At 40.5% G+C, this 27,902-nt stretch overlaps 1 protein-coding gene across 1 annotated transcript; it reads left to right on the top strand.

The window, feature by feature from the left end:
- Nucleotides 1-4,958: 4,958 nt before the first annotated feature.
- On the top strand, nucleotides 4,959-11,294 carry LOC134798028 (uncharacterized). The gene is made up of 4 exons (XM_063770359.1): nucleotides 4,959-4,965; nucleotides 5,519-8,218; nucleotides 8,427-10,597; nucleotides 11,274-11,294. The coding sequence occupies exons 1-4, from the start codon at nucleotides 4,959-4,961 to the stop codon at nucleotides 11,292-11,294; spliced, it is 4,899 nt and encodes a 1,632-aa protein (XP_063626429.1).
- Nucleotides 11,295-27,902: the final 16,608 nt, after the last annotated feature.

Here is a 27,902-nt window from a genome sequence, read left to right as displayed (position 1 = left end):
AATAAGCAAAACGGTCCGACACAGATATTGACAATATTAATCTGTGTTGAAAAAATCATTGCTCTGGCTTCAAAAACCACGGAGGAAAACGAGGAGTACGTTTGTATGGAGGAATGACCACTCCCGTTGGCTCTTAAGCGAAGAGCTGAAGAGGCAACATGCAACAAACAAACATTTGCATTTAGTCGGGATTAGTAGGGATTTCCATAGGTAGATGAAGTGAAGCAAACCCTTGTTATTCATATTATATTATAATGTAAATATATAAAGAGAAAAATGTTTATTTCAGGCATCAAGTGGCCCATAGATTAATACTAACACTAGCATAAATATTGTAAAAATATATATCTTAAAACTAAGAAGTACAAAACATGTTGGCTGCGATGCATTCGGCAACCCCGCAAGAACCGCTGAGGGCCTGCCGCGAACCACGTTCGATGTGTTGCCTTCTGTCACACTTACGTACCAATTTACAAGTGCGACAGAGAGGCAACACGTCGAACGTGGTTCGCGGTAGGCCCTCTGGAACTTGACACCCTTCGGCCAAAACTCCTCCTTGGTAGATAATGCACCAAGGCTATAACCGTAAAAATCGAGGTTCATAAATTTCGAGCAACTAACACTGTCACTCTAATTACGCCTGTATTAGAGTAAAAGAGAAAGATGCCCGATATTTGCAAACAAGTTTGTCCATCCGTCTGTTAAGTAAACGTTGGTAACTAACTATTGCGAATCTCAAGTCAATCAAACCTCGATAATACAAATGATTTTAGTCTCTAATTATATGTAAATATGTGATATAATAGAGTGTCAACAGAATTATGTCATTTTGTCACTACGATATGTGACTAATGAAAAGATTTCCCATATCGGAACAATGGCGCGTAAATGTTGGCGTGTGAATGACGCTCACACCATATCGTAAGCTTATATATGATGCACGCTCATTCATAAATAACTTAAGGCGAAGTTGTTTCCAGAGAGAAATTTTACTGAAGAGCCCATCAACGTGCACACTAGCGCCACTGCTAAATAATCGATCGATCTATGAAGTGAAAACGGCCGTTTTCACTTTGGACGCAATTGACGAATCCAGCAACATAAAAACTAGTTTGATGTATTCAAAAGGTACTTAAATACAAAATACAGTACATAGCGGCCCCCTTTATTGAATACCTATCGTTAAATTTTAATAATCACGATTATTTAGCAGTGGCGCTAGTGTGCACGTTGACGGGCTCTGAAGGCTTTCTAGCCGTTTATTGATATAAAACAATACTTTTTTACTGTCATACAAATGTGCAAAGTATGATCTCAAATTATAAACTGAAAAAATGTCATATAGTAAGAAAAAGTGACCAAGGCCTCCAGTGCCAAAGGCTGGAGTCGAACCAGCGTCCTCTGCTATCGCGGCAGGTGCCTGTGCCATTCGGCCACCTGGGTCACGGCGGCAGACGTCGAATTTTTCCAAGTATTATGCATTTCCTACTGAAGGCTTATGGCGCCCCCTAAGTAGCCATACCTAAGGTAGAACAGTATGGTTCGACCTTCTAGCTCGGCGGTCGGCAACCTGCGGCCCGCGGGCCGCATGCGGCTCGTGAAACTGTCACTTGCGGCCTGCGAGCCTCTCTGGCTATGTAATATTGAGAAACGACAATGTCTGATAAAGTCATAAATATTAACAAAGTGCGGCCCGCGTCAACTTACTCATCGTTAACTACGCTACTAAAACTACGCAAAAAAAGGTTGCCGACCGCTGTTCTAGCTGAATCAACTCAGGGGATTCCGAACTAGCGAGAGAGATGGCGCTGTTTATTTTCAGAAAAAAAAAATACTTATTTGTTTTTATTTCAAGTAGAAACACTACTATATACATATATAAATTATAAACTGAAATAAATGTTATAATTATATGTACAAAGAAAAAGAAACACATGGATTTTTTTCCAAAAAGCAGAAAAAAGGGCATCGACTCGCGCTCCGGTTTTTCCTGGTGCTAAGGTAGTCCATCATCATCATCATTATCATATCAGCCAGAGGACGTCCACTGCTGGACATAGGCCTCCCCCAAAGAGTGCCACAATGACCGGTCTTGCGCCACCCGCATCCAGCGGACTCCTGCGACCTTTACTAGGTCGTCAGTCCACCTTGTGGGGGGTCTACCCACGTTGCGCCTTCCGGTAGGTGGTCGCCACTCGAGAACCTTTCCGCCCCAACGGCCATCGGTTCTACGGGCAATGTGCCCCGCCCACTGCCACTTAAGTTTAGCGATTCGGAGGGCTATATCGGTTACTTTGGTTCTGCTGCGGATGGCCTCATTTCTGATGCGATCACGCAGAGAGACTCCAAGCATAGCCCTCTCCATTGCCCTTTGGGTGACTTTGAGCCTTCTTATGAGGCACACAGTAAGCGGCCACGTTTCAGTTCCATATGTCATCACTGGCAACACACACAGGTCGAAGACTTTCGTCTTGAGACACTGCGGAATATTGGACAAAAAGATGTGCCGTAGCTTCCCAAACGAGTCGGATTCGTCGATTAACCTCTTTCTCGAAGTTGGACCTACCTAACTGGACAGTTTGTCCTAGGTATATAGGTAGGGTTTGACGACCGGTCTGGTCTAGTGGATAGTGACCCTGTCTGCTAAGCCGATGGTCCTGGGTTCGAATCCCAGTAAGGGCATTTATTTGTGTGATGAACACTAATATTTGTTCCTGAGTCATGGTTGTTTTCTATGTATATAAGTATGTATTTATCTATACAAGTATGTATATCGTCGCCTAGTACCCATAGTACAAGCTTTGCTTAGTTTGGGGCTAGGTTTGATCTGTGTAAGATGTCCCCTAATATTTATTTATTTATTTATTTATATATAATCGTCTACAACTTCAAGTGTATAGTCTCCGATTGTAACAGGAGTTGGTTCTACACGGACATTTGACATGATCTTCATCTTGTCCATGTTCATCCTCAGACCAACTCGCTCGGAAGCTTTACTGAGGTTGTCCATCGCAAAATCGCAATTCAACGCGGTAACACAGCGAGTGTGATGGCACCTTTGCACCGGGGGTTGTGCGGGGAGGCGTTTTTGAGTAGTTTTTATATTGCTTGTTTAATTTAAAATATATTTAGGATTCTTAGTTCTTAGTTTTATTCATAGATATATTTAGTTCATAAGTTATTTATTTGTCTTTTTATTGTCTTATTAAAAATATAAATCTTAATTCACTTAAAAAAAAGCATTAAGCCTTTACAAGTTCACAGTTCAGGGCCCAGCAATTACAAGAGACATATTGATTATCACCGTCGTGAGCGAACCGACCTCTGACAATTGTTCTGCCCAATTCAATGCCATTGTCTCCGAAGATGACCAAGTTGACCCAAACAGGTCAATTCGAATTTACACTGATATCAGAATGACGTTATTGGGCTTTATACCTTTATGATAAAGAACATAGATGGTCGCTAAATGTCATTATTGGTTAATAGACTTTTAAAATAAAATATTTATAAACTGGAATAATATTTCTGAGGACGATTACGACACACCCTGAAATGCCTTTATATAAAATAAACGAAAAGAAGCCTGAAAGTACGCATTCAGTTTCATCCACAAATATCTTTCGCTTACTTACGAAAATTACATACGTTTTCGTAACTCGGAGGAAGATTTTTTTAGGACATACGGTAAAATTGCACCTAAAGGATGACTCACGTTAGACCGGGCCGTGTCCTGGCCGGAACTTCCGGCGCATCGTTTTCTATGGAAAACATCACGTGATCATATATCATTTGTCATAAAAAAGGAAGCGCTGGAAGCTCCAGTCCGGACACGGCCCGGTCTAACGTGAGTCATCCTTAAAATTTGGTGCTGTTGATAATATGGTGCCAAAATTTACCGAACTTTGACAAATAAAAGAAAACCGACGAAAAGAAAAATCGGCCCACAAAAGCAGTTGTATCAAAGATAGGCATCGTAGTGCATCTAAGTCACCTAGCAACCAAAACCATCATCCCAATTCTTTAGAAACATCGCACCACTTTTCTACGTTATGTCACATATCGGGGCTAATTTCGATCTTTGTCGCCGTACACTCCAGGCCAGAGAAATGTCAAGGCAAATAATGCCCATCTCTAACTTAAAACCGTAATGCCACAAGTAATTTTCATTTTACAAGCGATTACACTCCTAATTTTAAGATAAGTAAAGCTTAGAATCGTGGAGCATTAATGATAGATTTGAGCCAATTTAGGATTGAAGAAGAGATATCATGACCACCTCAATAATAACGTGACGAAACCCAAAAAATAAACACTCTTAATAACTTGCTCAGGTTTGACAGCTACAATTAGGGTACTGTCACGGTATGTCCGACTGTCACGTCCGCACGTACACCTAAATAGTCATTATAGGTTAATTTTAAGGATGGTATAAATAACATTTTTTGATGGGAGACAGCACACATCTCAACTGCATCCTGTGGCAGACACATCCGAGATGAAGATCTTTCTGGTTAGTTTTTGTCATACGTCTTTTGTTAAATTTTCTTGTTCCTTGATGAGAATACAGGTGTCCTCACCTAACGTTCAAGCCAAGATAACTACAAGAGTGTGTGAAGAGTGAATAAAATTCAAGACTAGTTATGCAAGTTGCGGAAAGTTTCCAAAAACTTCTTCGAAATTTTTTGAAAATTTTACAGTAAACAAAGGAATCTTTCTTTTGAAAATGTATAAAAATTCGATTACTATGTTCCAATTTTTTCAAGTTGAAATATAGCAATTAAGAAACTTTCCGAAGGGACATCAGTATGCAAGACCAACAATTTGGCTCCAGTGTCATTTTCCGGAGCAAGTGGGACTTTTTTTACACACAATTTTATTACTGGTTTATCCTTTCTGTGTCGTGAAGTGTACAGTGATAGGGTTAATAAACGAAAGTGTAACGACTTCATATGACAATGGATTGTGAACAATATAGTTTGTATTTGGCATAAAAGCCTTTGTTACGAATTACGATAGAAGGATGTGTTGATGGGGATTAACTAATGCTTTCTCTTTTTTATTGCAAATATTATTATATTGTAGATCCGGCAAACTTCGTTTCACCTATATCTATCTTTTTTTGGTGCTTTGTTAATTTTTTCATTCATAAGAACCTTCTCCTGACAACAATCACAACAAAAAATAATTATCGAAATTGGTCCACATTGGTCGAAATTGGATTGCTTATATATATAGTAGTTTTAGGGAAATAAGACATAATAATGGAAGTAGAGAAATAGTGCACTTAGTGCTCGTATTTAATGTGTAATTCACTAATCATCATCATTTTCCTAGCGTGTTTCGCCACGGCTCATTGGAGCCTGGCGTCCGCTTTGCCACTAATCTCAAGATTTGGATTTCGTAAATCAAAACAACCGATAAAGTGGTGTTTTGTGGTTTTCACCAATAAGGGTTGACTACGGAACTAAAAATAATTGAAGAATTGAATCATTTTTAATAAAATGATACCCTGAAGCAATACATGTTTTCTATTATTTTCAGATTATCTGCCTAGCCTCCGGCCTGGCTTCATCTGAGAAGCTAGACAGGAGTTACCTTCCACCACCAGGGTCGAAATACTCAGGAGGTAGTCCAGGAGACATCGATGTACCTCTTGAATTTCCCAAGCAAACACCTACGGGACGACCGCAGCTAGTAAATGGGAAACCTGAAATAGAACTAGGCGTTGACCGACGCCCAGCTCCAACAGGGACACCGGATAGCCAGAAACCTGGATTCACTTACTTCCAAAACTCCTACCCTGTCCCTAGAACTACTACATCGTATGCTATAACTCAGACTACTACTTTCCCCGCTGGTTACGAAGGTTTAGAGCCGAATGCCTTCGTAAATGGCTCAAATATCCAACCAGGTGTACCAGGGCAGAATTATCGACAGCCAATCAGAGGACCAGGCCAAGGACCTAGCTACAACCAATATCGAACGGGACAGAGCCAATCTACTGTAGCTCCTTACGGAACCACTGCGCGACCACCATTCCCAAACAATTTCAATGGCCCCGAATATTTGCCCCCAGTGAGCAACAAGCAATCCCCAGGCCAAGCGGGTTCTAACCAAGATGGCGCCAGTTACCCATCTGATCTGCCCCAAGGACCTAAATACCAAGACGGAATCTCAGTGAATCAACCAGGCTTCAATCAACAAAACCGATTTGTAGGCGACCAAAATGTACCTTCAACTATTGCACCTCAATACCAAAATGAACGATTTGGACCCACAGGACCTGGCTTTCCGCAAGCCCAGAAACAATTTATAGGAAACCAGTTCCCATCATCAACAGGGGTGCCTCAATACCAAACTGGTCAGAGATTTACTACCCCTGGAACAAACCAGCAGAACCAATTCTCAGGAAATCAAGACTTTCCATCATCAACTGCTGCTCCTCAATACCAAGGAGGTCAAAGGTTGACTACCCCGGTACCAAACCAGCAGAACCAATTTTCAGGAAATCAAGACTTTCCATCATCAACTGCTGCTCCTCAATACCAAGGAGGTCAAAGGTTGACTACCCCGGTACCAAACCAGCAAAACCAATTTGCAGGAAATCAGGACTTCCCGTCATCAACTACTGTACCACATTTCCAATCTGGGCAAGGAATTATAACTCCTGGACTTAACCATCAAGTTTTTGGATCTCGAGTTCCTAGCCAGCAGAATCAATACACTGGAAGTCAAAATCAAGGAAATCAGTTCCCATCGTCTACTGCAGCGCCTACGCCTGCATCGATTCAACAGAACCAATATACAAGGAATGAAAATTATCCTTCAACTGCAGCCCCTATCTACCAAGACGGACAACGTTTTACCACCCCCGTCCAAATTCAAGGGGGATCAGTTCCTCGCCAGCGACCTTTTGGTTCTCTCGTGCAGGGTAATCAATACCCTGGTAATCAAAACATACCTTCATCCACCGTTGCTCCTCAATTCCATGATAGTCAACGTTTTACTACTCCAGGATATATACAAGTCGGCTATGGATCTTCAGTGCCTTCACAGGAAAATCAGTACCAGTATCCGGGAAGCCAAAATATACCGTCATCCACGATTGCACCGCAATACCAGACTAACCAGCAGTTTACTACTGGACCAGGTGCCCAGAATTTCCTATCAACTGATGCTCCTAAGAACCAAAATGGACGTTACTCGACCCCTGGCCAATATCAAGGACAATTAGTTCCTCAACAACAGTTTGGGACTCCTGGCCAACGACAACATGTAGGAAATCAAAACTATCCATCATCTACCGTTGTTCCTCAATACGAAAATGGCCAGCGCTTTTTGACTCCCGGATCCCAGCAAATATTTGGATCTCCTCAACAAAATCAGTATGAAAACCAGAACTTCGCAACTTCGACCACTGCTCCTCAATACCAAGATCAACGCTTCTCCACCCCTGGTCTTTTCAACCAACCTTCTTATCCAGGGTCCACCGCTGCCCCAGAATATCATCAAACATTTGCGCCTACTCCAGGAACCATTCAACAAGGGGTACCTAGCCAACAGAATCAATACCAGCGGCCGATCTACAATCAACAGTTCCCATCGTCAACAGCAGCACCCCAACGTTTTATTCCTGGATCTCAACCCCACTTCGGTAGTAATATTCCTACATCTGGAACGGAAGTAGCATTTCCACAACAAGGATTACCTGGAAGTGAAAATTATGGAAGCAACCAACAGGCTGTATCTCAGACCGAAGCTGGCTCTATTTATGGTACCGCTCCAAGCTTCTCCAACCAAGGATTTCCGAGTACAACAGTTGGACCTTACCAAGCTGGAGATTTCGCTTCTACACCTGGCTTTGAAAACATTGGTGGCCGTAGACCTGAACGTCCTCAGGCCGAGGGCGATAGAAACGCGGAGATTTTATCCTATGAAAACGTACTTACACCCGAAGGCTACTTTTACAGTTTTGATACATCTAATGGTATTCATGCCGATGAAACTGGAGAAGTAGGTAATAGCACTAGAGCTCAAGGAGGCTTCACCTACACTGGCGATGACGGAAAAGTGTATAGCATCGTTTATACGGCTGATGAGAATGGTTTTCAACCTCGTGGTGACCATTTACCGACCCCGCCACCAATCCCTGAAGCGATCCAACGAGTTATTGATCAAGCTAACTTGGATAAGGAAGCGGGAATCGATGATGATGGTAAGATAAACAATAATTGCATAACATGTAACTACAAGTTAACTCTGCAGTGACAAAGTGTACCAGTGCCACAATGAACTGCGTGTTTTTGTAGGAATCTGATATTAATGATTGCATCTGCACATTTTTTTTTAGCTTGGACTAACATGAATTCGTTTTTCAGAATGGTACGCTTTACGATAAAGGCTAATAATATTTATTTTTACAGGTTCTTACAATGAAGAAAAATACGGATATATGAAATATGAAGGTCCATTAACTCGGTTCATGGCAAAAAATAGGACAGTGTCTTTAGTTAATGGAGCTGATATTCCGGAAAGAAATGAACATGGTATTGATGAACAGATCAGAAAAGTATTTAGACCTAAAGGTAGCCGACCAAGTTCAAAGGCAGAAAATACAGAGCCTGACTTAGAAAAAACCGATATAAATGAATCAGATATAGAAGGTATTGACATGGATGATGATTACAGTCTGAATAATAACAAGGAAGGTATTAGACGTACTAGCGCTAAACGTCCAAAACCTATCAAGAACTTAACTGAGGAAGATAATAGACCAAACCGATTAAAAGGAATAAAAACACAAATGAAACCCAACGTTAACACCAATAAAGATAGTTCTATTCGCCGTCCGATATCAAGCGGGGAATATGAAGATAATGTATCAGACGATAAGCTTGAAGAACCTAAGGATAATGATGATCTATTAGATTCTGATGAGTTCGATTTCGATTCAGATCTCGTGAACTACAGAGATGACCCTAATAATAGAACTGACTTCCATGGCCTGAACAAGTATCTTCCGGAATCTAAGAAAACAAACAGGAAAAATCTGTCTGGTAAAAAACGACCAATCGTGCGAGTAGATCGTATCAAGAAACCTGTAACTGGAAGTGGAGCTAAAACCACTGAAGATCGCTATGACGAAGAAAATCTGGACAGTAAACCTGACTTTGATGATGAACCACGCACACGCATCCCGTCAAGGAAAAACAAATTCGGACAGAAAATCAAAGATCAGTCCAAAATTACCGGTCAAACTTTACCGCTTGAGAGTGATGATGAGACCAACACGTACAACGACGATAAAATTGACGCAAATGAAGATTATGATTATGATGACGCCACAAAACCAGTAATCAATAACCGCAAAAATAAACCTGCCACTTCCCAGTCAAAAAATAAAGTTTCTGGTAAGCCTAAGCGACCGACGGCAAACAAACAGGCAGGTGTTTCTAACAATAAAGAGAATGATGCATCATCATACGAAGAAACCGGTTATGAATATACTCCACCACAACGAAAGTTTGGCTCAGAAGAGGCCACCAAGTTTCCATCTAGAACAAATCAAAAGGGAATACAGACAACCGTGCGACCTTTCCTAACTAAACACGTATATGGCGATGACGAACCTACTGATGAATATGTCGATCAATACGGCCATGTTAAACCTGGTAAATCAAGACGGCCAATGGCTCCTCAGAAGTACCCTGATTATAAACAGGGCGCTAACATTTATGGGCAGGATAACCCTGAAGAGAACGATGAAGGAAGGAGACCGATTTCATTTGAAACTTCTCGCCGACCCTTTGGCGGAAGACCACAAACTACAGTAACTCCTCAATATCAGGACCAAGGCGTGACTGGTCAGGAAACTCAGGAAGGTGAGAGTCATGACCCTAAATTAAATCAAAATCAAGGATTCTCTACAACCAGGAGACCTGTGTCATACGGAACTTCTGAGCGACCTTTCGGTAGACCACAGTCCACTTTAGCTTCTCAATATCCGGAGCAAGGTGTGACTGGTCAGGAGGGTGAGACTTATAACCCTGAATTAAACCAAAATCAAGGATTTTCTACAACCAGGAGACCTGTCTCATATGGAACTTCTCAGAGACCTTTCGGAAGACCACAATCCACTGTAGCTCCTCAATATCAAGACCAGACAGGAGCCGGTCAGGTGTACAATGAACCTTCCAACCAAGGATCTCAAGAACCCGGAGACAAATTATTCTACAACACTAACGCCCCGAATAGAGGAACGGTCGGTAATGTATTCAGCACTACAACACCGCTGCCACCATCAGGACCAGACTCCACAAATCAAGACCCGGGACAGTATCAGAACAGACCTACTGGTCCTTTTTACGAAACTACCTCACCCAGTGGAGTGACCTACATGAGGCCTGGCACTAACAAACCCGGTCAAGTACCTAGCACGACTTATAGACCAAACTACAGCTTCGGTGATAAGAAAAGTCCTGTATTAATTGATGGTTCTGGAAGACAAAGTACAACCGCTCCTGCTTTCGACCGAACTCTTAAACCTGCATATACTTTAAAACCTAATGGAGACTCTAATAACGAACAAGATCGGGTCAGACCTAATGTAGGGCGTTTTGGAGTAACCTCTGGGCCTGAAACGCCTGGATATCAATCCACTTCTGCACCAATCGGTGAAGATTTCAGTGGACCAAAGCAACCCCAAAGATTTGATCCCCAAACCGGGTACCATTATAAATAAATACGACTTGTTGAATATTTAAGGATTGTATATGGAAACGGCTATTACGAAATAAAAATGTTATTTTGAATATTATTGTCATTATCTCTCATAAAAACATATCTCGTTAAATTGAATGTTTTCTTCAATATAAACATCAGTAAGAAATTAAGATGTGATTATTGAACCTTATCAAAAATTTTCCTGATTATTTATAATTCATAACTGAAACGGATGAACCGATTTTGATAAAACATGTATAAGAACCAGCACTAGAATACCTGCTTCAAATAAAAAAAAACGCATCCAAATCGGTTAACCCGTATAAAAGCTACGGTGCCGGTGTCAAAGACAGACACAAACACATAGCAATCAAACTAATAACATCGGTAGTATTATACCTATCAATAAAACCATTTTGTAAGATAAACATTTAAGTATGGAATTGTTCTTTTGTAGATTTCAAGCTCATTTCGTAATTCAAGTTTTATCAAGATCTCTATCACATTATGTTATAATCTTCACATAAAAACCTCAATCTTAATTACAGATCGCTTTACCAAATGCATGAATGATGTTAGAAGAAATCTCAATTGGTGTTAAAAAACCCTCTTACGATCCAATACACGACTTGACAAGTATTTGCTTTACAAAAAGATCAATGCTTTGTGTAGGTACAGATAAGTGAGATGGATAAGAGCGAGCTGAGTCATTGACTCGTTGAACTCTGCTGTGATTCCATTGGTGATTCCTGTGTCATTGCGTAAGCGCAAGAGAGTCGAACTTTTAGCGGAACCGGTCGGTCGGTCGGTCGGTTTGGAGAGACGAAGTCCAGAAAGACCTTAGCGAACTCGAAACGGCTTTGGACAGAGTAGCTTGATTGAGCTTGATCCACTTCGGGTCGTTGCGCCACAGCAGTGTCATTAGACCTAGAGATGGTCAGAGAGCCGCCGGCATAGAAAATCGAAATTTGTTATTTGACACTTCTTCTACTTCTTGGTTTGACTAATGTGTAAGACCGATAAAGAGCCAGATAACGAAAGCGAAATTTAGATTGTCTATGTTCGTGGTAGGCCTTTAGAACTCTTTACATTTTTAGAACTACCTAGTCAGTTTAAGATAATTAAATAAGCTAAGACTTTCACTTACATTTAATCTATAACGGGATTAAGCTTTTTAAGGACAAAAAAGATAAGTAATAAAAATTTGCACTCTATAAATAGTTTTAAGAGATCCGCGCTTAAAAAAATTGAATATTCTCAAAAGTGAGTAGGCACCTACATCACAGGTATTCAATTCTTATAATAAACTTATATTCTATCGAAAGTTTTCGCAACTGAGTATTTTTGTTTGAAAAGGGTATTGAAAGCGTGAATGATATGAAACAAGAACGCATCGTGAAAAATATTGCGCACAATTTCAGTCTTCTCTAAAAAAGCGTTTTTCGTCTCTCAGATAACATACGTTTGTTAGGTCTAAAAAATTAAGTCGAGCCAATAGGGGAGGTCATCCAAAGACTCGAATTTACTTAGGTCACAGAATAAATAATAGTACTAGGTACAGAAGACTCACTCTCTAACAAAACGCGTCTGTTACGATCAGCACAAATATGGCCGCAAGGTAGCGACAGCGCCACGCGCGGCTTATGGCAAACCCCAAAATTGGTGTGGAACGGATGTACTTTTAGCTACCTGTAGCAAAGCGACGAAATCGCGGAGTGAGCCACGCCTGCTTAGGTACTAACTTTAACGAGATTTTGTAACTCACTCACGGTACCAACTTTGCATTATTCGATCTCGATCGCGATATATTGGATTACTTGAGCAATCGACTCGTGCATATCGTGCTCGATACTATTGGAATAACTCCTGATGCAATCTCAAAGTTCATCAAAAGCTTTCGTCGGCAGCTCCATCTATTGTAATTTAGATACACTTTTTAGAACTTGAGAAGCGCGCGCGCACATTGGAAGGTGGGCTATTTTAATCAAGGGTGATGTAACGATTGTTTCTACAGTGTGTGAAATATTCAATAGATGGCGTTTTTGAAGCTCTTAAAAGCTCAACTTAAAGTTTTATAGCTCTCTACTTGTAAGATTATAAAATATACAAATGTTGAACGCCGCTTTGAAATACACTTACAAAATAAATACTTATTGAGAAAATTTTGTACATAAAAGCCACATAGTTTCGCCGTTTCTCTAAGGCAGCTCTATATTTATAAGGCTCAAAATTGTATGCATACTGTACTTGATGATTTTTATGATCAAAATTTATCTTTGTTTATTCTTTCGTAATGTGTTACCATCATCATCATCAATATTTAAGAGCTATGCTCTTGTCGGTGGAGTAATCGCCACCCTTCTTTTTGCTGGGCCAGCCTTTTAACTCCCTCGTACGACACGACAGAAACTTTATCTTTTATTTGGCTGAGATATGTGAGCCTGGGCCTTACTCTGCGTCTTTCCCCCTCAATCTTGCCCTCCGGGATGTTTAAAAAGAATCTGTCGTGCCGTATCAGGTGGCCAACCGTCTTGCTCCGTCTTATTCTTATTCTTATTCTTATTCTCCTTCTGTTAGCTATTGTGTCTAACAGGCATGTCTTCTCTCCTGCCATTTTCAGGACCTCTTCGTTCGTCTTCCTTTTCTGTCCAGCTAATCCTTAGCATCCTCCGCCAACACCACATTTCAAAGGCCTCCAATCGCTCTCTGTCCCGTTGTGTCAGTGTCCACGTCTCACCAGTGTTACCAGTGGTTGTAAAATGTTCATACCTAATATATTGATAAAAAACTACATTTTATAAACATCATACGTACAGGCCGTACAACTGAGCTATTTTTATAAATGAGCAAAGATAAATCAAAGATTACGTAAAATGTAATTTGCACTACTAAACTAATTATAGCAAAAACACTAAATTGCCGATGATTGGTACCCTTGGCTCCCTCGTCCTTGGATCGGCTCTGAACTTGACATAAGCCGGAACTGTACCAATAAATGGCCCCCTTTGACCCCATTACGACCACAAAAACAGACAGACACACAAAAAATGCGTTACAACTCATCTGCGTTTATGTTCCTTTTTATGCCGTAGGCACTTTTTGTTAATTTAACTGGTAGGTTAATGTAAATTATCTTTATTTTATAAGTACCTAAGTACTAGGTAGGTCAACTTCAGTACTTATTGTACTGAGACTGACTGAAATAGCAAACACGTTCGTGGGTCAAACAGATCACTGTGTTATGCCTTTCCTGTAGACATACACAAGAGTTAAGGGCTATAAAGGTTAATTTTCTTATTTAACCCTTATCCACGTGAAAAGGTCCTCCTTTTATTTACAGAACTATGATAAAATCATTACTTACATGCCCACAAGCTGTTAACTATTGCCCACAGGAGAGAAAACTAGCGTGTTCGCGCGAACTGTACATTTTTCTCTCCTGTGGGCAATAGTTAACAGCTTGTGGGCATGTAAGTAATGATTTTATCATAGTTCTGTAAATAAAAGGAGGACCTTTTCACGTGGATAAGGGTTAAATAAGAAAATTAACCTTTATAGCCCTTAACTCTTGTGTATGTCTACAGGAAAGACATAACACAGTGATCTGTTTGACCCTCGTGCGTTTCTGTGAAAATACGATGGCAAACAATTATGCACTCCATCCAGTGGCCTATTTTATAAAGCTACAAGTTACAATTTACAAGCGGAAGTCTCTTTCTAACCCTATGTGTTAGAACGAGACGTCCGCTTGTAAATTGTAACTTGTAGCTTTATAAAATAGGCCACTGGATGGAGTGCATAATTGTTTTCCTTCGTATTTCTTGGAAACGTTCGTATTTGTCATGCTGCTTCAGTCAACGTAAGTACTTATTGTACTGAGACTGACTGAAATAGCATAACACGTTCGTGCGTTTCCGTGAAAATACGATGGCAAACAATTATGCATTAAGTACATCAGTACGGCTACCACCAGTTTTGACATTGACAGATACGTTCGCGTCTACGTAAATTACTTTCTGTACATCTCGCTTGCACTAATATGCGAGTACGAGCGAGATCCATAGAAAGTAAGTTACTTAGACGCGAGCGTATCTGTCAATGTCAAAACTGGTGGTAGTGGTTCTGTAGAGTGCCGAGTGCGTCCGGCAAGTTTCGCTGCAGGAGGGCGGATGCTTGACAGGTTAATGTTTGCCAACATGACAGCTAACCAGCCTACACGTTTACCAATATCAAAATTAATAAGTGTATTTAGTCGCTGCAATATTGGCTAGTAGACTCATTTTATCTTGTCAAAAAGCATCACGCACACCATCAAATACCGGTTAATCAATCCTAATCTGGACTAAATTTCGCAACTCAGTCAGCAAGTGCTCATCCGAATAGGTCACCAGGTCACAGAGTACCGGTGTAGGTATAAAAGGTCATAACGGTAAGGTGTTCCTTGTGACTTAAGGCGTTTTGTCTGGGGGTCGATTATTGTGGGCGTGGCTAGCCTACCGCGATGAAGAGTTATTTATGGTTTAAGGCGACCAACTTTAGTCCACAACTTACAACTACGGTCCAAATTCAAGTTCCAGTTAAATATGTAATAAGTATATTGCAAATTTTGTTGAGTATAGGTAATATAATATATTTAGAAAGAGCATTAGTGTATCTAGCTCCAAAATAAATGAGACGAGTACAAATAATAAAGGCTCGTTAAGAATCAACGTTAAAAACTGGACCATACTTATATTTCAGGACTATAGATAGGTATCTGATTTGTAGGTAATAGAAAAAAGTTGAGCTTATAAATTAGAAACAAACTTCTACTCGATTTATTATCTATCTATACTCTGGCACCTTAGTCTGTAGCAAAAGGCGCGAAATTCAAATTTTCTATAAGAGGACAACCCTTCGCGCCTACATTTTATTTATCTTTTTCCACTGATGGGATTGGCTTGCAAAACTATATCTTCAATTTGATTTTTTATTACAAAATATAGTTTTACAAATAATAAATGACACTCATATATATTTTCGTTTCGAGATTTTTTTTATATTTCGGATATCTTGAATTCTAAATAGTTATAATAATTTTACTCCTGAGGAGAAATAATTTGATATTAAATTTCGCGCGTGACTGTTCAATGAGAAAGTATAATGACAAAGGTCATTGAGGGTACAAGTCGCCTTAAATGTATGTCTGTAAATCATGATGTAATCAGAGAAAGATTGATTTAGATGATAAGGATGCATGATAAGTTGCTTAAATGATTGTCTAATTGTAGTTGATTTTCATAGCATTTATTTGTCCAGCATATGAATATATACATAAGTACTCAAGGCGCTCACAAATATCTGAACACGCCTCTATTGTCAAGGCGCTAGAGTGCGTGTTCAGATATTTTTGAGCACCTCGGCCGCTGCGATATATCTGATGGCAGCTGTACAGGTCCCATATAGAGTGAAGTCCATAGAGTGATGTTTGAGTCTTTAAGAAGAGGCCACAAATCGGCACATTTCAAAATTAATTGTTAAGCACACAGGCCAATTCGACACTGACATCAGAATGATATTTGCATCATGTTATTTAGTTATCGTGCGTCTCGCCTGCGCCAACACATGTACGGACAAGTACGAGTGACATGCACGGTAACTGAATGACATCAGTTAGATTTCAGTCTGATATCAGCGTACGTTCGATTTGACCTGACAAATTCTCGCTCCAATATTTCAGGCATTTTCAGGGGGCCGATTTTTGAATTTAGACCGCTCGATTTCGTGTATTTCGTTCAATAATATCTCCAATACTAGGCATTTAAATTCTACTAATAGAATTGAAAACGAGTGGTCAATACCACTCGATTCCCTATTTCTATTGCTCGTATTTCAAAAATTAGCATTTCGCCGTTTTCGACCGATTTTCGAGTGACGAAATCGAGCGACCGAAATTCAAAAATCGGCCCCCTGATCAACAAGTACGAAACGACTAGATACATATAGATAGATCTAGATATATAGTACTAGTAGTAACTAGTACTAGACATACTAGAGTTGCAAATGATATAACCTGGAAGTTATGGGGGTTCGAATCCTAGGTCGTAGTACTGAATATCGTGGAACTTATGTACAGCGAGCTGCAAAAGTACATACCCACTTTATGAATGAAATCCATTTATAAAGTGGGTATTCACTTTGGCAGCTGTGTGTAAACTACATTTGATTTTTTCTTGAACTTTAATTGAAGCAAAACATCGTCAAACCAAATCTCCGGAATTTTTTTAACAATCTTAATTAAGCTAACAAGAAGAGTGCGTCGGGATTTTAACATACTTACAGGCAAGCGGAAATACCGATAAACAATTGAGCTACCGTCCAAAAAGTTCAATCATGATACCTCTTTTGGAAGTCAACCGAACAAATAATTTAATTTCCTTGAAACCCAATTGCAGTAGTAGGTACGCATTTGGTACGCATCGCGCGCAAGAATGCACTCTGCTTCCATCTACGGCGGGTCAGAGGCCAAGAATAGATATGGAATGTTCAACTTACGAAATGATTCATTTTTCTGGCCTTGGTATTAACGAATCATGTCAATGCACATGCCAACATTACCTTTGCCGTCGGAGATAGGGATCTAGTTCGATTACTATTCATAGATTATGCTATTGAGCGGTAAATATATATTGTCAGATTTGATGTTCGAAAAATATATGTATTGTTTGTATTAATTTAAGCGGTATGGATAACAATAGATGATTAGCATTTAGAAACAAGGTTTTATTGTGTGTGCTTTAAAAGTGCATAATGAGGCGGAATATCCTTGTGTTTCTGTCAATTTTAAAATGTATTTTTAAAACAAAAACAGGCGAAGTATATGTGTGTTGGACATTGCTTCCTGTATATTCAACAAGTAGGAGTTTTGGCCGAAGGATGTCAAAGTTTCGGCGGTTCCGCGGCCGGCTCCCTGAAATTGCGGTGTTGCGTAATTCATCGCAACCATAAAGGGATTTGTAGTTTTTAGTTTTAAAATATATTTTTTATAATATGTATTCTAGTTTTAAGGAATTGATCTATGGGCGACTAGTTGCCTGAAATAAAGATTTTCATTTCATTTTATAGGCACTGTTATCAAACGATGTTCGTCCTTGAACCGTATGGCTTCCGATTACTTCCGCCTAAGTACATTACTGCCGCAAATGTCAAAATCGATGCTACTGCCCGGATTATTGACTTTTTTGGCAGTTTGGCAGTAATGCAGTCGGCAGTAATGTGGTGCTGCAATACTGCTGCAGTCATGCTGGTGCAGTTTACTAATCATTCGTCTGATCAAGGCGGTCAAACTATTGTAAACAAACAACTATTAAAACGATCATCTTCCTCTCGATGTCCCGGCATTTTGCCATGGCTCATGGTTTTCCTTCACCGAAATGCAACTGGTAAATATCCAGTGATATTTCGTACATAATATAAGTTCCGAAAAACTCATTGGTAAGAACCGGGGTTTGAGCCCGCGACCTCCGGATTGAAAGTCGCACGCTCTTACCGCTAGGCCACCAGCGTTTAAAACCAACAACAATAAAAACCATTTCAAAATAAACATTAGTAACAGTCTGATTTTAATTCGCCTATATCGCGAGAGGCCATCACAAGTTATTCTGCAATTTGCTTCAATTCACGATTTGATTGATGACCCGTCCCGTATATTTTGATTATTCTGTATTTAATTGTAGCATTTGCCTGAAGGCCGCCACTTTCATGGCAATCGGTGGAGCTATTTATTTAATGACCGAGTAATGTCTTAATATTTTAAATTTTACGTTTCATTCTGTTTAAACATTGCGTGTGTCCGTTAATGTTATTAAATCATTAATGTACTTATAGTACAGTCGCCATCAGATATATCGGAGCGGCCAAGGTGTTCACAATATCTGAACATGCGCTCTAACGCCCTGACAATTAGAGGCGTGTTCCGATATTTGTGAGCACCTTGGCCGCTCCGATATATCTGATGGCGACTGTACGTACCTAGTCATACTCTACAAATGCTTACTAAAAAGGTAAAAACACGATAGTCAATCTACCTGCGGCGGTAGCACGATCGCATTTTTATCGCTTGTCACCATGCCTGTCACGTTCTAACAAGTAGGTATGTACTCGTAAAGTGCAAAAGTGACGGGCATAGTGACATCGCAGCAGGGGCGTATTTTGAAATTTCGCGCCCCGGGCCAATACGTTTCGCCGCCCCAGAAGTCAAGGAAGAAAAACAAAATGCAATTCGCCAGGGGCGCCATACGGCCGATATACCGCCCCTGGCGGATTGGCGCCCCGGGCCATGGCCCGGATGGCCCTAGGGTAAATACGCCCCTGCATCGCAGGCGATAAAAATGGAACCGTGCTGCGCCCGGTCTATATTTGTATATAGGTACATGCCTACAGGGTGGGTCAAAAATACGTACGTTGACATTTTTTACTGCGGCCGGGAGTTACCATGCTTACCAGTACAATTTGACACTGGGTTAACGGTTTCACCGGTTCCGGTTAACCCCTAGTTAGTGGGTGCAAGTGGCGCTAAGTGTATGAAATAAATTAAGAAACAAACCCACCGCATAGGTATGTTCTAACCACACCCGTACCCTTTTAACCCTGTCATCGTTACAAGGTGAGAGGGTCATATTGTCCATTAGATAACTGATTAGATACGATAAAACAAAAGACCCCCGCTGCGGCTGTCTGCTGTCTGTCTACTATACTTCAACCACGCAACTGGTTTTCAATTTTTCATTAAGACGAAACAGGAGCTGAGTTTTAAATATTTTAGGTAAATATACCCGTCTCGCTAACGGAAGCGGCACCTAAAAGTAGTGCGATAAGGACAAGGCGAAAAATCCTGCGTAAAAATCTCAAATATCGAGGTTTCGTACTCCTCTGTTTCCTCCTCCAAAACTTAACCAATCGTAACCAAATTTGGAAATCTAAATGATTATGAAATTATCTGTGTCGGACCGTTTTGCTTTTTTGGCTAATTGATATCAGTTTTGAATGCCACGCCTCTCATTGCGGCATAGTCAATTAGGCCATTTTGGCCATTTTTGAAGGGCTCTAGCGCCTTAAAAAACAAAAATATCACAAAAAGCAAAACGGTCCGACACAGATATTGACAATATTAATCTGTGTTGAAAAAATCATTGCTCTAGCTTCAAAAACCACGGAGGAAAACGAGGAGTACGTTTGTATGGAGAAATGACCACTCCCGTTGGCTCTTAATATGGACAGTCAGGTGTAAAAATATGGGTGTTGACAACTTACTCAAAAATATGTCCCATAGTTCTTAATTCGTTGACATAAGTGGGCTATGGGACATATTTACACCTGACTCACAGTTCACAGATTGAGGGGATAGTGGAATTAGTGGAAGACCGCTTATCCTCCATAGCAGCGGTTCTCAATCCTTTTTTTTACCCGACTGCGCGACGCAAAGGAGGGTAATGTGTTTATTACCCGACTGCGCGACGCAAAGGAGGGTAATGTGTTTATCAGCCTATATATGTATGTATGTATGTATGTTTGTTCCTATGTGGCACTCCAGAGACCAAACGCGTGAACCGATTTTGATAATTCTTACGTCAATCGAACCGTCTTACTTTTGCGTGTGTCACTAAAGACATGACAGTAATCAAAATTCAATATGGCGACAACCAGACGCCAAAATTGAAAAAAAAAAAAAAGTTAACGAAATATGTCGAGTGGGGTATCACTGAATAGGTATTTAAAAAATAGTTATAGGTTTCTTTTACAGTTTTTCATTTAGAGTGACCATTTAAAATCTATAACGTTATGAAGTTATAGTCATTCTGTTCAGTATTAGTACTGCACTGCGCGACGCAAAGGAGGCCAATGTGACTATGTGACTAATGATTATCCTATAATATAAATAAAAATATTATAATGAAGCCTATATGTACGTACGTATTTATTTAAGTATGTATGTATGTATGCAAGTATAAAAAGTTGACATACTATATGTCAAGTGGTGTCATATCGTTATGTATAAGTACCTATTTAAATTATATTTTTTACGTTTCCCTTATCATTAAATTTGATTAGAATAGGTACCTAAGAAAAATTAAATAAGCTTCGTGACCTAAACGCGGTACTCGGTTGAAAAAGCTGTCATTAGATCACGATTGTATAAAATACTATTGACAAACCCAGAGTGCTTCTGCTTCGAAAGATAGTTTTAACGACCTAAAGCGTCACTTACAGGCTACAGCTTACGGTGAGATATTACTTCATTTGGAATAAATCTTCTATACATATAATAAAGCTGAAGAGGGTCGAAAGTCTGTACATGGAAGATATTTGAAAAAAAGTTGGCTGGGAATACTTAGAATTGATAACAGAACACGTTCCAACAGTTTTTAGAATTTTTGTCTGTTTGTCTGTTTATCTGTTTGTCTGTTTATTTGAACGCGCATCACGTGAAAACGGCTGAACGGATTTTGATGAAAACTTTACTAATCTGTCGAGAAAATCCCCGGCCAGGTTATAGGCTATAAAATTTCAACCCCTAAAAGGGGGGGTAGCCACAACACTCGATTGACTTAAGAGCGCTATTACATTTCGGCGTTGAGCGAGTTTAGGTATTTTACGCGCTGCGGCAGGCCGTGCGAGCTCAGTATGCCGATCCCTTCTACCACACTCGCACTACAATGATGGATTAAACATTCTTGATCCTTCGCGAAGCATATTGAAATCAACCATAACAACACTAACTGTACTTAACTTTTAAAGTTCTAAAACTGTTATTTGGTAAGTACGAAAATACTAAATGCAGTGCAAATGTACATAGGGGCTGTTCATAAATTACGTCATCTATTTTTGACGATTTTTGACCCCCCCCACCCCTCAAATCATCCAAAAATCAAGCTTCGGATGAATCTGTTTCCTCCTACGTCATGTTACCATCATCCGATGTCCAGACCCCCCCCCCCCACTCCTCCCATTTGAAACGACGTAATTTATGAATAGCCCCATACTCGTACTTATGAAGGTATATTACTCGAAAGAAATTATAGGTACCTACTCGCTTATTTACATGTTTCGTCATTGCATTTGGTACCTATAGGTTGTAAAGTTTGTATCAACGAGGGTTTAAAAACGAACTGGTACTGAGGATCTGATGATGATTAAGGTGGTCACGGATACCAATCAACCATGTAGTAACATGATTAGGCTCGTTTGATTCGTCTCAACAAGATCTTTGACACTGAAGATACACAGGGTCTGATGATGGAGCTGGAAGGTGGCCACGGGTACCAGTCTATCATGTAACTAAACAACTTCGTGTTTGTGCTCGTTTGATTCGTCTCAACAAGATCTTTGACACAAGACAGTACTCAGGGTCTGATGATGGAGCTGGAAGGTACCATTACCAATCAACCATGCAACTAAACCACATCGTGTTTAGGATCGTTTGATTCGTTTCAACAAGATCTTTGACACAAGATAGTACTCAGGGTCTGATGTTGGAGCCGGAAGGTGGTCACCGGTACCAATCAACCATTCAACTAAACCACTTCGTGTTTAGGCTCGTTTTATTCGTTTCTGTTAAGTTGTTTTAGAACGCAGCCATTGTTTTTTTTTTTAATCCGCCACCTCTGGCGCCTTTTTGATTGTCATCTGTCTAATGCTGTGAAATATACCGTTAAGTAAAAAGTACAATCTTTCTTTCATAAAATCACGAATAAAAACCACGGAATCCTTCATGGTAGCATAGCGTGGTTGCTAATCAGCGGAAGTGATCAGTAGTTGAAGGAAAATCCGAAGTATTTCAAGAGTATATTGTTCGTACAGTACAGCGATACAGTCGCCGGGTATATCGACTGCAGATCGTCGTAATACAACGAAACAGCAATTATACCGATATCTGGACGTCAAGATGGGCACAAACTTGTTCAATTTAGAGAAATTGACCGGCCGTGACAACTATGCAACTTGGAAATTTAGTATGAAGACGTATTTGGAGCATGAAGATCTTTGGGAGTCCGTGCAACCTAGTGACCCAAACAAAGCGGTAGATGCTAAAAAGGACATGAAAGCCAAAGCTAAGTTGATTCTCCTGTTGGATCCGCAGAATTATATTCATGTACAAGATTGCACTTCGGCAAAACAAGTGTGGGAAAACTTACAAAAGGCCTTTGATGACAAAGGGCTGACAAGGAAAGTAGGCTTGCTTAAGGACCTGGTGAACACATCTTTAGAGTCAAGTAATAGTGTTGAAGACTATATTAGTAAAATAATGACAACCGCTCACAAACTTCGCAATATTGGGTTTGTTGTTAATGAAGAATGGCTCGGCACACTAATGCTAGCTGGTCTACCAGAAGTCTACATGCCCATGATAATGGGGCTTGAAAGTTCAGGTGTGGCAATTACCGCTGATCTTGTGAAAACAAAACTTTTACAAGAAATTAAATCAACAGATTCGGGCGCTGCCTTATACACAAACTTTAAGAAGACTAAGCAGGACCATCAGCCTGTCAAACCTAAGGGTCCCAGATGTTACAGCTGCAACAAGCATGGCCATTATGCTAAATTCTGTAAGAATCCTAAGAAATTTACACACAAACAGCAGAAGAGTGGAGATAGTACAAATTTTGTGGCAGCGTTTTCGGCATCATTAGGAGGAGAAAGCAACAATAATTGGTTTATAGACTCAGGTGCCTCCATGACTATGACAGCTAGAAAAGACCTAATGTATAACATTGGCAAGCCACCAGTAACATCAATCACTGTGGGTAACAAAGCAACATTACCTGTATTGGGAGCCGGGTGTGTTGATGTGAAGTTGAGTAAAGGAGGGATTCTTCAACTGAAAAATGTCTTGTATACTCCTGGACTTGGTCCTAATTTGATATCAGTGAGTAGCATAACAAAGAATGGTTATGAAGTGAGATTTTTTGAAAAAGGGTGTCATCTTCTGAATGCGGAAGGAAAAATCATTTGCTCAGGAACGCAGATGAATAGGCTCTACCTGCTAGATACAGCCAATACCTCTGAAACGGCACAATTTTCTACAGCCAGAGGTGATGTTGACAATACCTTTTTATGGCATTTAAGAATGGCTCATTTAAATGTATCTGATGTCAACAAGCTGCCTATTGCTGCCGAGGGTGTGACTATTGAAACAAAAAGTGACAATATCAGATGTACTCATTGTGCAGAAGGAAAACAGACAAGACTGCCATTCAACAAGGTGGGTTCCAGAGCCACACAGCCCCTTGAGCTCATACATTCTGACTTATGTGGGCCGATGGAACACCTATCAGTCTCAGGTATGAAATATTTCATCACTTTTGTTGATGATTACACTCGTATGTTCCATGTATACTTTTTGAAAGATAAATTGAATATTTTAGAGGTATTTAAAGATTTTAAGGCTAGAGTTGAACTACAGCTAGAAAGAAAAATTAAGATGATTCGCACAGATGGAGGCAAAGAGTACTGCAATAATCAGTTTGAAAAATATTTACGTAGTAATGGTATTATCCATCAGACTACAACACCGTATACAGCTGAACACAATGGATTAGCAGAACGCGGGAACCGCACACTTGTTGAACGGGCAAGATGTATGTTGTTTTATGCCAAACTAGAGCCGAGGTATTGGGCCGAGGCCATAGCCACAGCAGCCTATATCACAAACCGCTCCCCATCTAGGAGCCTGGAAGGTAAAACTCCATATGAAATGTGGTATGGGCGTAAACCTAACCTGTCCCATATTAGAATATTTGGCACGGAGGCCATGGTCCATATACCCAAGCAGAAGAGACAAAAATGGGACAAGAAATCGACAAAGTTGATTCTAGTGGGATACTGTGAGAACTCAAAAGGATACCGGCTATTAGACCCAACCAGTAGAAAAATCATCAAGAGCAGAGATGTTATTTTTCATGAAAATTATCAAAATAACATGTTTTATGAAAACACTGTTTCAGTTGATCTCCAAGGAGAAGAAGACCTGTCATCAGTCAGCTCCAGTAGTTCCTCTGACAAGGAGGAGAGCCCAGTGACCAGTGATGACAGCTCGAAAGGTAACACCGCAGCTCATTTGAGTCCGACAAATTCCGACGGTACACCAGGCAGCAAAGGTAAGGCTATAAAGCCTGTAAAAGATAATAACAGTGAAGATTCTAATAGTGAATATCAGACTGATACGGATGATCTTGATGAAACCTACTATCCCCCGGTAAATACAAGTTTATCGCAAAGTCAGGACAAGAAAATTACTCTAAGGCCCCGCAAGAATGCAAATGAGAATACTCTGTTCTGTTTATACACTAATTTGTCTGATCCACAGTCAGTAGAAGAAGCCATGTCGTCTCCACATGCCGCTGAATGGAAAAAGGCCATGGACGAAGAGTACAGCTCCCTGATGAAGAACAACACATGGAGCTTGACTGATCTTCCAACCAATAAGAAGGCCTTACCTTCGAAATGGGTATTCAAAACTAAAACTGACCAGGCTGGAGAGGTTACACGTTTCAAGGCCAGACTTGTCATAAAAGGATTCGCTCAAAAGAAAGGGATTGACTACGAGGAGATTTACTCACCAGTAGTAAGGTATACAACCATACGCTACCTATTTGCTCTAGCAGCAAAATATAGCATGGATATTGATCAGATGGATGCTGTTTCTGCATTTCTACAGGGAGAGATAGATACTGATATTTACATGGTACAACCGGAACTATATGTACAAGGATCTCAAGTATGCTGTTTACATAAGTCTATATACGGTCTAAAGCAGGCTAGCCGCTTATGGAATATGAAACTAAACTGTGTACTACAAAATATTGGAATGCAGCAGTCTAAGACAGATCCATGTGTTTATTTCAATGAAGAGAGGAATACTTTCATTGCAGTATGGGTCGATGACCTACTTATTTTTACATCTCAACAAAATGTCAAGGATATGTTGAAGAAGAAGTTGATGAAACATTTTGAGATGAAAGATCTAGGAAAAGCTAGCCAGTGCCTAGGATTCAACATCACAAGACAAGGAGATACAGTTATGTTGGATCAGAAAAAGTATATTAATGAGATACTAGATAGATTCGGTATGTCAGAGTGCAAGGCTGTAAAATCGCCTATAGAGCCTGCCATCAAGTTTAGCCAAGATGCAGAGCCAGACAATAAGTATCCATACCGACAACTTATTGGCTGTCTTCTCTACGTAGCTCAAGCCACAAGACCCGATATCTCATTTGCAGTCAATGCACTAAGTCGATACAATTCAGAGCCGAATACTGAACATGTGACTGCAGTTAAGAGACTGTTGAGGTACTTGCAAGGCACCAAGGATCTCAGACTGAGCTATACCAAGAATGGTGACTCAATCATCACAGGATATTGCGATGCAGATTGGGCTGCAGATGTGGTAGACCGCAAATCCTGCACGGGCTACATCTTTATGTTACAGGGCGGTGCCATTTCCTGGTCGTCGCGTAAGCAGCAGACTGTGGCCCTGTCGACAGCCGAAGCAGAGTACATGGCGATGTCCTCGGCCACTCAGGAGGCGCTATGGTTGAGACAACTTAGCGCAGAGCTTGGCCAATGTCTGAACGAGCCCCTCACCATTTTCAGTGATAACCAAAGTGCGATAAAACTTTCTTTAAATGATTGTTATTTGCCTAGGTCAAGACACATTGATATACGTTATCATTTTCTTAAAGAACATGTTTGTAATTCTAAGATATAATTTTGTTACTGTAAGGGTGATAAAATGTTAGCCGACATTTTAACAAAAGGTGTAACCACCAATAAGATGTCATATTGTTTAGCAAGAATAGGCTTGCGTTCTAGGGGTGGGTGTTAAGTTGTTTAAGAACGCAGCCATTGTTTTTTTTTTTAATCCGCCACCTCTGGCGCCTTTTTGATTGTCATCTGTCTAATGCTGTGAAATATACCGTTAAGTAAAAAGTACAATCTTTCTTTCATAAAATCACGAATAAAAACCACGGAATCCTTCAGTTTCAACAAGATCTTTGACACAAGATAGTACTCAGGGTCTGATGTTGGAGCCGGAAGGTGGTCACCGGTACCAATCAACCATTCAACTAAACCACTTCGTATTTAGGCACGTTTTATTCATCTCAACAAGATCTTTGACACAAGGTAGTACTCAGGGTCTGACGATGGAGCGCGAAGGTGGCGACGGGTACCTGTCTATCATCATCAGCTCCATCATCAGACCCTGAGTAGTATCTTATGTCAAACATCTTATTGCGACGAATCAAACGAGCCCAAACACGAAGTGGTTCAGTTACATGGTAGACTGGTACCCGTGGCCACAGTCCAGCTCCATCATCAGACCCTGAGTACTAACTTGTGTCAAAGATCTTGTTGCGACGAATCGAACGAAGCCAAACACGAAGTGGTTTAGTTGCATGGTTGATTGGTACCGGTGACCACCTTCCGGATCCATCATCAGACCCTCAGTACTACCTTGTGTCAAAGATCTTGTTGCGACAAATCAAACGAGCCCAAACACGAAGTGGTTCAGTTACATGGTAGACTGGTACCCGTGGCCACAGTCCAGCTCCATCATCAGACCCTGAGTACTAACTTGTGTCAAAGATCTTGTTGCGACGAATCGAACGAAGCCAAACACGAAGTGGTTTAGTTGCATGGTTGATTGGTACCGGTCACCATCTTCCGGATCCATCATCAGACCCTCAGTACTACCTTGTGTCAAAGATTTTGTTGCGACAAATCAAACGAGCCCAAACACGAAGTGGTTCAGTTACATGGTAGACTGGTACCCGTGGCCACCTTCCAGCTCCATCATCAGATCCTGAGTACTATCTTGTGTCCAAGGTCTTGTTGAGACGAATCAAACGAGCCTAAACACGAAGTGGTTTAGTTGCATGGTTGATTGGTACCGGTGACCACCTTCCGGCTCCAACATCAGACCCTGAGTACTATCTTGTGTCAAAGATCTTATAGAAACGAATAAAACGAGCCTAAACACGAAGTGGTTCAGTGGCATGGTTGATTGGTACCGGTGACCACCTGCCGGCTCCATCATCAGACCCTGAGTACTATCTTGTGTCAAAGATCTTGTTGAGACGAATCAAACGAGCCTAAACACGAAGTGGTTTAGTTGCATGGTTGATTGGTACCGGTGACCA

Source organism: Cydia splendana, chromosome 16 (assembly GCF_910591565.1).
Source record: "Cydia splendana chromosome 16, ilCydSple1.2, whole genome shotgun sequence".
NCBI lineage: Eukaryota > Metazoa > Arthropoda > Insecta > Lepidoptera > Tortricidae > Cydia > Cydia splendana.
This window is presented reverse-complemented; position numbering and strand designations above follow the sequence as displayed.